Below are 14562 nucleotides of genomic sequence, written 5' to 3'. Positions count from 1 at the left end.
TTAGATCCACCTTTTTTTTTACTTTAGCTGAAGCTTAATGGATTCTTCTCCAGCCTTTTATTTTAACTGTATGTGTGTCTTTCTGTCTTAAGCATGGTTATTGTACAGATATATTGTTGCAATCTGGTTTTGAATCCATTCCATTGTCTGTTTTCATTTTATGGGTCAGCTCATCCAATTTATGGTCAAGTCTTTTGTTGTTGTTATTTGCTCATTTTTCCAGCCTATTTCTTGAGTTTGATCTTTGTGTTAAAATTGGGCTCCGCTCACCTAGTCATGGGGAGATAGTGTCCCAAACCTCAGGCTTTTTTTTTTTTGTGCTGATGTTTTCTGAGCTAGTTCTTGGGGTTTGCAGGTTTTCAGTGCTTCCATGGTGTTGTTATTTTGGGGGAGGTGCAGTCACTGCTCTCCTGGTCTGTTCTCTGGTCTTTACTTGAGAAGAGCCCCTGCTTCCCTGTTTCAGCAAGTTCTAGTACTCCTCTTAGCTTTGCAATGGTGACCAGCTTCCATGCTCTCCTGTGGCTGCTAGTACTAGCACTCTTCTTTGTCCTGGAACTATGACTAGGGCCCTTGCTCCCTTTTAACTGATTCCAATAGTTCCTTTCCCCTCTGGAACAGTTGATAATCAGCACCAATTGTCCACAATATCAACAAAGGGTCCCCTTTAATCTCTTTCTGACCAGTTGTCTGACCCCTTTACTGTCTCTGGTCTGAGAGCTCCAGAAACTGCTGCTGTTGCAGCTGCCTCCAAGGCCCATGGCTGGTGCTCCTGCTGCACTCTGGGCCTGTGCCCAGCTGAGTGTTAAATGATTCTCCTATGGACCTCCTAAGTTGTCTTAGGCTGTTTAACTGTCTCCATCTGACCTTTCGTTAGCTCTGCTGCTTCAAAATTTGATTTGTGGCATTATTTTAAATTTATTTGAAGGAGAATATTGGGAGAGTTCAGCTGGGTTCAGGCCTATATTGTCATTTTGGCTCCACCCCCTTAAGATATTTTCATAATAAACAAATCAATTCCTTGAATTTCACTTCCAAGAGAGATGAATGTTTCTGATGTAAGAGTGATGCTATATTAGATTGTGATTAAATTCCCTATGCAGTTATCTCCAAGTACCACAACAGTGATCAAATCTTAAAGCCACAAGGGCATATGTATTCATGGTGAAATTTACATATATAAAAAGTTTCCTGATAGAATTCCTCACTGTAGATTCTTAATTAAAACTCAAGGGCCTCTAATCATGAAAGTTCACATTTTTGTTGGAAGTTGGGAAAAATATACTTTGTTGGTCTGGACATTGACATAGTGAATAGAAGGCCAACCTCGAACTCAGTAAGGCCTGGCTTCCAGTATCACTTTTGATGCTACTGCTGTGTGACCTAGTGCAAGTCACATAATCTCTCCACATCCAGGACGATGCTGTAAGACTAGAGGCTGACAGAAGTTGCTGATCTGCATTGGAAGGAAGGATTTTCCCCCCCCACTGATAACTCCTTCCACAAATGAAATCTCAGGTCAAGAAAAAAAAATGCTTTGCTATCTACCTTTAAAAGTCTTTCATAGTAGGATCCTTAAGACTCAACAGATAGATATATGAGTATAGGCAAGAAAACTCTGGTTAATATAATGAAATGTGACAAGTCATGCTTTCCAGGATAACTATCTGTGTCACCTCAAAGTAAATCAATTAACAATTAGTCTCAACTATGTAGAAATGCCAATTTATGGGTCATTGGAAAAATAAAGGGAAAAGTGGACACCCTAATTACTTATATTTATAAGATTCAGGTAAGGATTAAGACATTAAAGACATTCAAACTTGTGATAGTTGAATCTTACTCAAATATCCCAATAGCTCCATTATCTCAAAGATTTGGATATTCTGTCCAAAGGTATAAATCTATCTCATGCCATTTGAGCCTGAGCATCCTGGGTGTCTATATCTTCTCATAAATTTACCACAGGGGGTCTACCTCACAACCCCTGTGCAAGAAAGGCCATCCTCATTTTCTCCTGATGTTGCCAGAATACCAGAATCTTTAACACCAGGGTTTGTTATAGACAGGGAATATCAAAAGTGGATCTGGAACCTAGAAGTTCTTGTCTTCAAGGCTGGCTCTCTATACACAATATCCTAAGTTCAGAAAAAGAAAGAATTATGGTTTTTTTGTGTGTTTATTTTATTTTTTTTAGTGAGGCAATTGGGGTTAAGAATCACATAGCTAGTGAGTTTTTTTATGTGTCTGAGGCTGGATTTGAACTCAGGTCCTCCTGACTCCAGAACCAGTGCTCTATCCACCGTGCCACCTAGCTGCCCAAGAATTGTGTTTTACCAGGTCCAGTGGAATGCTTGTGCTGTTTGCCATTTGTCATCCCTTATCTTCCATACATGACCATCCTATCTTTTCTTCTTGTCATATATTTCTATTACTCTTATTTTTCAAACTCCCTCCTTAGTTGTATGTTGCCACCTGCTATTAATTATTCTACTAGACCTTCAACTCTAAGGATATTGGAAACAAAAGTATTTCATTTTTGCAACTCTGTGCTTAACATTCATCTTTTCCTATAAGGGAATGATTTTCTTACAAACAAATGTTACATTTTTCTGTGTTTCCTTGATTTTTGTTGTTTAGTTGTTTTCAGTTTCATGACTCCATTTGGGGTTTTCTTGGCAGAGACACTGGAGTGGTTTGCCATTTACTTCTCCAGATCATTTTACAGATGAGGAAACTGAGGTAAAAAGGATTAAGTGACTTGTCCAGGGTCACACAGCTAGTACATGTCTGCAGACAGATTTGAATTGAGGAAAATATCAAAATGGGAAAGTCACCTTACCTCAATCTGACTTTACAGCTTTTAGTTCTTAACAATATCTTGTATCACTTCAATAGGCTTGAATTTCAAGCTGATAGCTAAGGATCAACAACATTTGAAAGGGTCTCTTTATTGACATCAAATTTTCTGGTCAGGGCATTTGTCTTTTCTTAATGGCCAAGTATCTGAATATTCTGGATGCTGCTGAGAAGTACATTTTAGGTTCTTATTAGGGGAAGCTCATAGACTTGAAGAATTTTGGAGTTGGAAGAGACCTTAGAGATGATGAAGTCCAATCCTTACAGAATACTGGGCTTGGTCATTATATCCTACCCCCTAAATCCAGTCCTTTGTTTCTTCCTTTTTCATGTGATATCAATCACGAAGGCCATCCTTGAAGCCTTTTTAGCTTGGTAGGACCTATCAGAGATCTCCCTTAGTTACTATGGCCTTTGACAATTCAGGCTCACTTCTATGCCAGAAGGAGTAATAAAATTTGCTTTTAGTAGAGGATGAAGGTATGTCCTGAAACGCATAGGAATTAAAGTATTACAATGACAGATAACTTTAGTATCATATTCATGATATTGCAAACTAATGGCAAGTCCTTTCAGTGTAATCTGCAAGCTTAACTACTTAGCAGGGAGTTTCCTTTATCTGATGCACTGGTTACTCAGAGCCATGGTTCAAGTAAACTTTATTATTAAGCACAGATACAAGTAAACATAATTTCCCTCAGGTTTTCCTTTTCAAGACTTTCTCAGTGACTTTGGGTAAAAGCAGATCACACCCAAGTTCTATGGTATCTCTGCCCAATGCACAGGTGGATCTCTGTCCCCAGTGGTCCATACTTGGTTTCAGATCAATACATTTGGGCATGGTGCAGTTAACTTAGTCTGCACAGCATCTACTGCATAGGATCCTGCTCCACAACACAGACTGTACATATGTTACTTTATTTTTCTACTTGTAAGCTCCTTCTAGAGTAGAAGTTCTTAACATGGGTTCCTTGGACTTCTTTCTGAATCTCTGGAAGTCTGTTAACTTGGATTGGAAATAAATGACATCTTTATTTTTACCAACACCTAACTGAATTTTTGAATTTATTTAAATTGTGGAGGAAACAAACCATAGTAGTATTACAGTACCTGTGACTGTCACCAATAGAAATCAAAGACATTTTTATCTCATATTAACATTGAAAATTGACTGATGGCCAATATGTCATGTATGTTGCCTTGTCAAAGACCACACCACAGTTCAGTGTTCTGATTCAAGCTAAGAAACAGTCACCTTCTCAGTGATATATCTTTAAAAATAACTTGAGCTTGCTTATATTTTAAATGTATTTTATTTAACATTAATAAAACACATACATTACTAAACCACAATTTAAAAAATAACTATTTTGATGTAACTGGTTTCCTTTGTAACAAGTTATATTGGAAAGGAAACCTTGTTTCCTTTCCTTGTTTATAATTTGTTTTACTTATTTAAGAATTATTCTGAGAAGTCCATAGTTTTCATCAGATTCTTGAAGGGGTCCATGACATAAAGAAATTAAGAACTTTTATTCTAAGAAATATCAGACTTTGTATAGTTATAAAATTTGTATGAAGAAAAATTATTATTTTTGTTGATTGAATTGAATTTCTGCTTTTGTAGGACAAGTTGTTCCTCCAGGAGTAGGATCAAATCTTTTTCCTGGAAGATTTAAGAAACCTAAGGTGTTTGTGACTGAAGGTAAAGATGTTGCTCTCACTGGTTTATGTGTATTCTTCATTAGATCTTCTCCTTCCAAAGCCATCACTCCTGAGAACATACACCAGGTAAAGACTCAAGATCCATTATTTACTACGAGTTTATTACTTAGATCATATTTTAAAGTCATTTAAAAGATATTTTGTAGTTGAGGTGTTTTGGCAAAACTGAAACGGGAACAATTTTCAAAGAACTAAGTAGGTGGCGGAGGAGGAGTTAGTGGGATCAAAGTTACATTGGGATAAAAAGTTATTTATGGAATGTTATATTTTGTGTCAACAACAGCAAGATGTACATGTATACTACTGTTTTGTTAGGCGTGCATTTTTTCATTATCTATTATAACAGGAAAGAAATATGTTTAGGGCCAGTTGTATAAGTGAAAGTAGAGATAACTGATGAAAATCCCACACATTCAATTGCCACAAATCCCACAGCATTTCAGGTGGGGAGGTGACTTAAAAAGATCCATTATTTCATTAGTGTGGTTATTACTTTCACAAAACGTTTGTGCCTTAGTAGACTTTGTATTAGGCTTCGTAGCGGCTTTTTTAGACTCCGTAGACTTAGATGGTCTTCATGAAGTCATTGCCACTTATTTTGAGCACATAATTTAACTGCACTGGTCTTAGTTTTCTTATCTATGAAATGAAGGGGTTGGGTTCAATGACATTTTATGTCCCTTCTAGTTCAAAATCTATAATAATCCTATGACAATGATAATGAATTGCTGTGGCCAAAACAATTCATTATTTCATGTTGAACTTCTACATAATGACAGTCTTTGAACTCATGTACCATTCCTTGGCTAGCAAACATACAGTAAATGTCCAGATGCATATTCAAAGTTCCAGTTTTATTGAACTTGTTGGATTTTTAAAAAATTCCATTAACATATAGACTTTGAGAAACTAGGGTAATCCCCATGCTACCATGAGTCAATGACCTACAATTTAAATGGAATATGCCTTCAAAAAAAATCATTTGACAATCTAAAATTTATTATTTTATTTTCAAAGGCTAGTCTATATTTTAGTCTAAAAGAACTATTTTTCCTCTCAGGAAGTTTGTTTCAATATGTTAGATACTACCAATGGGGGTCTTCTAAAAAGTGTGGAGCGTTTGTTGTCGGAAATCTTCATTCCAGCAATCAAAGCAATGAACAGTGGCTGGGGTGAACTGGATGGTCTCCAAAAAGCATCTGACATTCGAAAGGATTTTCTGAATTCTCTAGAGGGCTTTGTGAATGTCCTGTCTAGTGCTCAGGACAGCTTGAAAGAGAAGGTAAGAATGTACAATATTCCTTAAAAAAAACTAAAACAATTGCTAATTCAGTGAAAAAACTGCAATACATTGTGCTCTATTTGGATTGTGTGAATCATCCTTAATTCCAGTATCATTTAATTGTGGAGAAAACTTATTAAGAATCTTTCAAGGAACTTTTTTTCAGCCTATTGGATAAAGACTAGAGGTAAGTCTTTGGAATAATTAATGTTTTGCATGTCCATCAATTGTTAGACAATGATTTAGAATTTACCTAATCCAACATGACTGAATTAAGGAGATAAAATTTCATGTGTACAACCCAAAGCTGTTGGCATAATGATGTTCTTTAGTACATATCTCATTATTAATGCAATCATCTGTCTGTCTCTCTGTCTCTCTCTCTCTCTCTTTCTCCACACACACCCTCACCTGTGCCCACACCCACACATTATCAATATTCAGTGGTGGAGGAAGTTCTCTGCATGCTTGGGATAGACATTCCCCTAACTCACCAGTGTGTTTGAGACCTGTCTGTTACCCTCAACCTGGTTTAGCGTGTCCCAGGTGAGAGTTGGGTGAAAGGTGGACACCAGAGGTGGATGAGCAGCCCTGAAAAGGGCTCAACAAGCCCTCATACCCATTGAGGCGAGCAGATGAGAACAGTTTGTTCCAACAGCAAAGAAGGCAGCTGAAGCAGGCACTGTGGACTGCTTAGGCTTGGTCAGACTCAAAGGCACCAAGGTCATCTTCTGCGTCTTGGGCCACTGCCAGTTGTCTTGACTTTTGTCTTGCCACTGGACTTTGATGATTCTGGAAGAGAGTGAAGCTGATGACTCTGCAATTCTGCCTCACTTAAATCTAATTTACATGCAAGTGAAGACATTGCCCATAAAGTCATTGGTCCTCTTTGAAAATGAAGTTCAACTATCAATACTACCATATTTAGTAAAAATATAACTATTTGGAAGCTTCGGGGAATTAATTATTCTGGGCAGCTGAGTTTTCTTAAATACTGTTGCGTACACATTTGGGTGGGGGTGGGCCGACACATGCCCATGATTGGGGGTGTGAGCATGAGAGGGGAACATCACTTAACTTGGCCTGAGAAAAAGAGTCCTCTGGGAGAAAGAGGTCTTGGTCCAAGTTGTGATTCAAGAGCATAAAGACCCATGGGATTGGGAGAAAGAGGAAAAACAAGTTTGTAAACAGCGGTTTGTAGTTGGGAAAGTCTGCGCGAAGTCTGGGAGAACATATGATGAGGAGCAGCGGTAGACATTAGTGAGATGATAATTTATTTCATTCAACTTCTTTGTGCAAGATGTTCTTTTATGGTAGTGGCCTGCTCACAATGAAGATCAACTCCGCTTCACTGCTTCTGAATACCATACTTCCTCTAAGAATGTTTCCTTAGGAATTGAGGCTGTGAAACTGATGACTGATTCTAATATAGTGTTAGTCAATCAAATAATAAATATGAGTCTTTTTAGGCACCTATTATATGCCAAACACCATGTTGTGCTCCAGTATGCTGGAATGTCTACATGAAAGTGGTTTTAAATTCCAGATTCATTTCATGTCTGCTTAGATCAGGGGTTCTTCCCCTTTTTTTGTGTATGTCTTGGGCCCTTTTGTCAGGCTGGTAAAGCCTATAGATCCCTCTTCAGAATGACATTTAAATTCATGAAATACAATACACAAGATTACAGAGGAAAACAATTATACTGAAATAAAGATATAATTGTTTTTGTACCATCTGAGTTCATGGACCCCCTTAGATAGGCCTGTGCATCCCAGGTCAAGAGCCCTTGATCAAACTAGGGATGGAGGTAAGCCAGTTCTTTTCTCTCCTCCCCTCCCCTCCCCTCCCCTCTCCTCTCCTCTCCTCTCCTCTCCTCTTCTTTCTCTCATAAATTTGTTTCTTTGTCTTTATTGCTTTAAAAATCACAGCATTTCAAACATTCAAACACTAACAGTTACAGAGGGCACCAATAATTGGCAGAGCTAGAGTATCAACTTAGGATTATGAGCAATACTGAAGAACATAAGATCCCTCTCTGGCTCTGAATGGGTGCTGTTCCTTTTCCCCCTGATATTTTTTGCTCTTTTGACATCCCTGTCACCACTGAAATACATTAAAATATGCAGAAACAAAAACAATTTAGAGGAGGTTGGACCTACCACCTGAGTGTTGTGAAAAATGATTAGGTTTTTGGTAATATTAAAGAAACGACATGGCTTTGCTATCCAGCCATCCTAGTAGATACCAGTCCTCTCACCATACATGTTCTACTCTGCCCCCGCACCACTTTAGTTCTGGTGGGAGATAAGCAGGAAAAAAAAGGAACAGAAGATTTACCTACATCCTTGCAATAGTGGAAAGTTGAAGAGACTGTTTTCACTGCTGTTGTTTAGTCATTTTTCAGTTGTCTCTGACTCATGACTCCATCTGGGGTTTTCTTGGCAAAAATACTGGAGTGGTTTGCCCTCTCCTTCCCCAGATCATTTTATGGATGAGGAAACTGAGGGAAACAGGGTTAAGTGATTTGCCCAGGGTCACACAGCTAGTAAGTATCTGAAGCCAGATTTGAACTCAGGAAGATGATTCTTCCTGACTGTAGGATGAGCATTCTATTTACCATGTGACCTAATTGCCCACAAAAAAAAGGTGGAGAACTTTAAATATGGGATAATAATAAGACGATAGATGGAACTCTTGAGGGACCAGACAGGCCCTTCTCGGTCAGAGAAAGTATAAGCCATTGTTGAATTTACTTCTTTTTCTGGTATCTGTTAAGAAGATGGGGTATCCTAGCAGTTTGTTGGGGGTGGTGGTGGGATGGGTTACTGACAGTGCAATCCAGGAATTTGTTACCTAAACCCAGAAGCTTGGGTAGTTGCTCTATGGGTTAGAAATGCAGTAGCTATTTCCAATAACCCTAACAATGGCAACCAACCTTCCTTACCCATGTCTATAAATTTTTCCTTATTATGTGCTTATACTCTAGAGCTGAGGGAGGAAGAGTTTGAGAGTCAGGTGAGATCTGTGTGGCAGAGAAGTATAGCTCTAGGGAGGCTAGTTACCTTGGTGACTTAATCTCTGTGTCTGTGTTTGTGTTTTCCTAAATTATGCTAGGGAGAAAGAATCTCATGTGGTGATTTCCAAGCTGCTGGAGGTTTCAAGGCATAGCACACACCCAAGGCCTTCCTTGTCAAAACCTTCTGAACTTTTCCCTATCGTTTTGAGTTTTGAGCTATTTAGGGACTCATGTAGTAAGAGACTATGGGACCTTGGCAAGATGAAACAGTGGTAATACTATATAGAACAGAAAACTCGATAGGTTTTTCATCAGTGTGAGATTTCTACCTTATGTGAATTCATATGAACTCACCATCAGTCTGATATGTGACACGTAAATTCCATCTCCTCTTCAAATTAGCCCTTCTCCAAACTTGCAGATACCTGGGACTGGTGTAGGTGCTTTGTTTTGGGCTGGGCCTATTGTTGGGGTACAGAAAGAAATATGTGGTCATGATGTTTGACATCAAGATAGATCCCCACCAATTAGTTGAGTCCATTAACTGTTAAATCCTAAGTTCATTAACCTTTGGAAAACCTTAAGGGTCCCTGTATAAAGTGAAGGGCACAACCCAATATTTATACAGACCATAGTAGCTCTGGAAGGCTGTCTTCCATTATTCATTTTCCACTCCTTGGAACAGATTGTATACCCCTCACAGATCTAATTCAATGAATATAACTGGCCCTGTCAGTTCATTTAGCAAATCAGCTTTCAATGCTAATTTTTATTGGTCTCAGATGATAATTATGTTTAAGACTCTACAGTCAAAAGCCCTCAGTTTTTGGCATTGAAATAGTACTGGGGCTAGTGAGGGTGATGTGAGGGGATGCATTGATCTTTTCTGTTTTTTTCCATAAGCTTGTGCAGAACTGCAATCTCTAACCCAACTAGTAAGTACATCTGTCCAGTTAGAATCAAGCCTGAAGTAACTGCGCAGTGGTTCAGCTTATGTGGGGTAACTTCTTGGCCTTTACAGTACTAAAAAGGTCACCAGAGGCCTGATACTGGGCAAAACATAAGTGAAGCAGTATATCTGATAGAGTAAATTTTTCTGACAGTGTTAGGGGCTAATGTGACCTCATCTTAGGCCCACAGAATGGTTTTATATTCTACCAGTCAACTGATCCCTAGCATCACTGGGAAAAGGGGAAGCATAGATTGTACAAATTAAAGCATAATTCTTCTCAGTGCCCAGCTACTTTGGTTCACGGGGATTTGGTCTACTGGATCTGGACCAAAGAAGACAGAAAACCCTTTGATTGTTTTGATTATCACCAATAGGCACGGACTTTCTCTTTATAAGAACTGAGTATATGAAGTTTACAGAGCATCTCCCCTCCCCCTCCCGAAGTATACCAAAGCAGATATTGATCTGGAGATGTGGATTTTAGGGTCATAGGATAATTCATTAATAATTGTAAGGGATCTTAGAATCCATCTTGTCCAATTCGTCTAATTTTACAGAAGAAGAGATCAGACCTATTAAAGTTAAATAATTTGGTAGTGTCAAAGGAAGAATTTGAAACTGTCAAGTTAACCTAATGCTGCTTAATATAAGCAAATGCTGCATTCCAGGCTCTATACTAAGCTCTGGAGACATAAAGGAAAAAAAAAAGCACATCCCTGGTTTTAAAGAGTTCACAGTCAAATGGGGAAACATGTTTTCTGACTCTAGAGACAGCATTTCACTGTACTATGAGCTATGTGGAGGACTACAGGGATTCTTTGACCTGGGTATGGATGGGGTGGAGTGCCAATGTGATCTCTACTACACATACACACACATTAATATATATATATGTTAATGTGTGTATTTATATAGACACATATACATACATACATACATGTATGCATATATATTTTTGCGTATTTGTATTTGTCTGACCTCTGATTTCATCAATATGGGGAACTCCCTGTGAGGAGACTCCTTCCCTACCACTGTGGATTGATACTTGCTCTGTAACTTGTGGTTTCAGTGAGTTTTCTGGGGCAATGAGAGTTTAAGTGACTTGCCCAAGGTCACACAGACTTTATATGTCAGAATTGAAACCAGGCTGACTTCAAAAATGACCTTCTATCTACTCCTCCCTACTGTCTCATTTGCTAATCAGGTCTGTGGATGGCCTTATACTGATGGAGGTGTCTCAGTGGGCCAATCATTTTGCCTTCTAGGGCCTGAGTGCTTACCTCCCGTGTTATACAGGCTTATCCTTATCATGAATTGAGTAGGTGTGCCAGGAGTAAACTCAAGGGGGTGGTAGTTTGATGAGTATCTTTACCCAGGCCAATTCGTCATAGGTAAATATGACCAGGCCTTCTGAAAATATATCCTAGAAGGCAGGGGCATTCTATGAGAAGTCCTGGTCTCATGTCTGGAATGTAAGGATATTTTCTGCTCTGACTTCTTTCCCTATCTGAGCTGGTGAATTAGTAGTTAGTCATTTGGGATTGAAGAATAATTTCATGATTCTTCTTGAGCTCTAGGCAGAACCCACACTGATTAATAACGGGATTTTTCTAATGAAGTGGGAGTATCTCAACAGGCAGTTGCTCCTATGAGGTAGGCTACAGCAAAGTGTACCTTGGCTCCTACTGTAGGTAGAGGTCCAGTTTCCATTCAGCCATAAAGCTAATGACCTCTTCTGATCCCCTGCTACCAAGAATCTAGAGGCCTCACTGGAGTAAGGGCAGGGTAGACCCTTGGCAATGATTCGCATACTCCCAGAGAGGGGTCAGTCTCTAGGAGGTCCTCTCTAACTGTAGCCAATTATTACTCCTAGCTCAAATGGGGTGTGGTGAGTAGGTTGTTGTGAAGTGAGACAATACTATCAAGTCTCTGTTGCCAGAGTTGCATAGCCACCCCATCTGCATCATTTGCCACCAGTAGGGGCCAATTAACTGGGGCAGGGGGAAAGAACATCAGTGGGGGAGGAAGGAGTGGTTCAAGACTTTGAAAAAATGAATATGATGTGGTTGCCAATAAAACCATGTAACCAAATCCACAGTTAACAAAATCCTCAGCAGGAGGTGAATAAACAGTTGATGGCTCTAGTTTAAAGTTTAGGAGTCAGGAAGGGAATGCTATGAAGGGGAGGAGAAGGCACTTATGTCATGAAAATTTCTTTTATGTCACTCAGCTGCATTCCCTCCTTGATTTGCTCAGTTGACCTTTCTTAGGTTCTACAAAGTTATTGTCTTGGAGCATACTCCCTTAAATGCAAACAAAACCAAACACAAAAACTCCAAAAAAGCTCAACTTCCCAAACCACTTTTAAGTAGATTAACCATTTTGTATAACAATCTTTCTAAAATGCATCATACCCTTCTCTACTTCCTTAAACAGAATTTACTGAATAGCATTTAACCTTTAATGTGTTTTTAGAGCCATTATTATTGCTCTCCACCTATTCAATTTTGGGCCTAACTCATTTATATATCAGTGGGTCATCTCTTTAGGTTGTCTATCCAAGTCTATATTATTATCTGGACAAATGAATATTCTCCAACCGGTTGTTTTTATTTTTATTCTGTGTGTTAAGATGGAATTCTTTTAAGTGATTATGAATCACTTTTGAGTGATTATGAGGCTTTGCAATGTTCTGGAGCATGATACAATCAGAAAAATTCTATCCACAAACCAGGGCATCTGCAGAGACTCATTGTCTAAAGGGAATCAGTTTGGATTATCTGCAGGACATGCATCATGACAATGACAAGTTTCTTTAGCTAACACACATCATGCTGTTTTAAACCTCACTTGATATTTTTAGTCACAGATTCATTGAATAAAGTTGTTTCTATTGCTGTATACTAATAAGAATCTTGTTTGATTTTAACATGTGTATGGATGATATCTTGCTGGCTTTAAGGGGATATCCTTCTTTTTAAATGTCAATAAACAGTAAGAACAGTGGGATCTTGAATCCTCTGAACCTTTTGGTCAATTGTATGACTGTAACTATGTGGTCTGCTGTAGAATATGCTTTTTTTTTGTGAGGCCTATTTCTTTCTTATCCCTTTATCAATGCTGCTTTTGAAATCTATGCAGATTATTTTCATGAAGATTTTATAGTGATGGAAAAGATTTCTGAAGAATCAATATCTCAGTCCCCTCAAAACTGTCTCATTTCCAGCAGAGACCAATTCTGTGTGTTTGCTCTGTTTTTCCCATCTTTACTTATTTTATCTATCTATCTTTACTTTTTTTTTGCCATTTGTCTATGTATATTATAAACTCTTAGAAGTCTTTTCTAGAGTATCTTATCTTGAAAAATAGAATAGGTTATCTGTCAATAATTGTGATAGATCTCTTCCATTTTTCCCTTTGTCATTGTCTTATTTTTGGTTTCATCCTTAATGTTCTTTCGATAGTCTGATTTAATTGAGGGTTTTAGCAAGCTGAGATTGCATTAACAAATTTAACAGAACCAAAAAAAGAGTTGACAAATCCTTGCAGTTATTTAAATATCAGATATTAATCATGTGTCTTGGAGATTCTTATGGTAAAATGACAGTAGATCTTGGCTTTTTTTTTTTAATTACTCATTCAACCAATCCAGGTCAGCCTTTTTCCTAAGTTTATAGTCTTAGAGATTTGCCTACAGAATTGAAAGATTAAGTAACTTGCCCAAGGACCTTCAGCCAGTTTCATAGAATAATAGATTAAGAGCTGGTAGTAACCCCAGAGACCATTTAGTCCAACCAATTTATTTTACTGGAGAGCAAACTGAGAACCTAAGAGATTAAATGGCTTAACCAAGGTCATATGTCCAGACCCAGAACTTTTTCCATTGTACTTATGTTACAATCAGAATCAACTGTGTCCTTGTTCTCAGAGGCAGGATTTTGGATCCAAGTCTTCCTGACTCCGTGGCTAACTCTCTCTCCCCTACCACTTGCTGCCTCTTAGACCTTGATGAATAGATCAATGTTGTTAGACCCTTTAAGGACCACTGGCTTTAAATTATTCTATACTTAGCAACTATAAATACAAAACAGAAAATAAATCTGGAAAATATTCAGTGTCAAAATATAGATTAAGTTTCAAAAATTGAATTTTAATAATCCATTTCTAATGAACCTTCAAGACTATTATTTTTGGGAAGGTTCTGAGAGATTACCTTTAACAATGATACAAAGCCAAGCAGTGTTGAAAGTACAGAAACATGTTGCATGAAATTTAATTCTACCTTAAAGCCTGGAAGCCATGGCCATTTTTTCCCTTTTCATTAAGGTAGCAGCTGTTTTCCCCCTCACTGAAGTGAAAGTCACACAGAAAGCTTTTTGCTTTTAGTTGATATCATAGTGTGAGCTATAAGTTCAGTTTACATCCCAGCCTTAAGAGGGTAGGTTGTTAATTCAAGAGAGATCTCTGCCTGCAACCCCAGCTTCCCTTTCTCAACTCTTTTTTTTTTTTTTTTGCCTTTCCAATGAAAGTGATATATTAGGACTGTTGGAAAGACATCTGACTTTTGGTTCATATTGGACCACAAGATGCACCAAAAATCTTGGGAAAAAAGGGGAAGTGGGACTGGATCTGTGACTTTATTGGTCATAGGAAATTCCCTCAACCAGTGCAGGCCAGGATCTTCTCTGCAATGTCATGACCTTTGAGATTGCCTAGAGCACAGAAAGGAT

The 14562-nt window shown here is 38.3% G+C and overlaps 1 protein-coding gene across 3 annotated transcripts in view; it reads left to right on the top strand.

Moving 5' to 3' along the window:
• Positions 1-14562, top strand: part of DNAH5 (dynein axonemal heavy chain 5) — a 383566-nt gene that overhangs the window by 90018 nt on the left and 278986 nt on the right. For all 3 annotated transcript variants that reach the window (XM_021008643.2, XM_021008644.2, XM_021008641.2), the window contains exons 4-5: positions 4484-4647; positions 5642-5863. In XM_021008643.2, coding sequence (XP_020864302.1) covers positions 4484-4647; positions 5642-5863 — 386 coding nt within the window. The remainder of the gene's footprint in view (positions 1-4483; positions 4648-5641; positions 5864-14562) is intronic.

This window comes from Phascolarctos cinereus, unplaced genomic scaffold (genome assembly GCF_003287225.1).
Source record: "Phascolarctos cinereus isolate Bilbo 61053 unplaced genomic scaffold, phaCin_HiC Scaffold_4;HRSCAF=312, whole genome shotgun sequence".
Classification (NCBI taxonomy): Eukaryota; Metazoa; Chordata; class Mammalia; order Diprotodontia; family Phascolarctidae; genus Phascolarctos; species Phascolarctos cinereus.
Note: the sequence above shows the minus strand (reverse complement) of the source record. Positions and strands in the feature narration are given on the sequence as shown.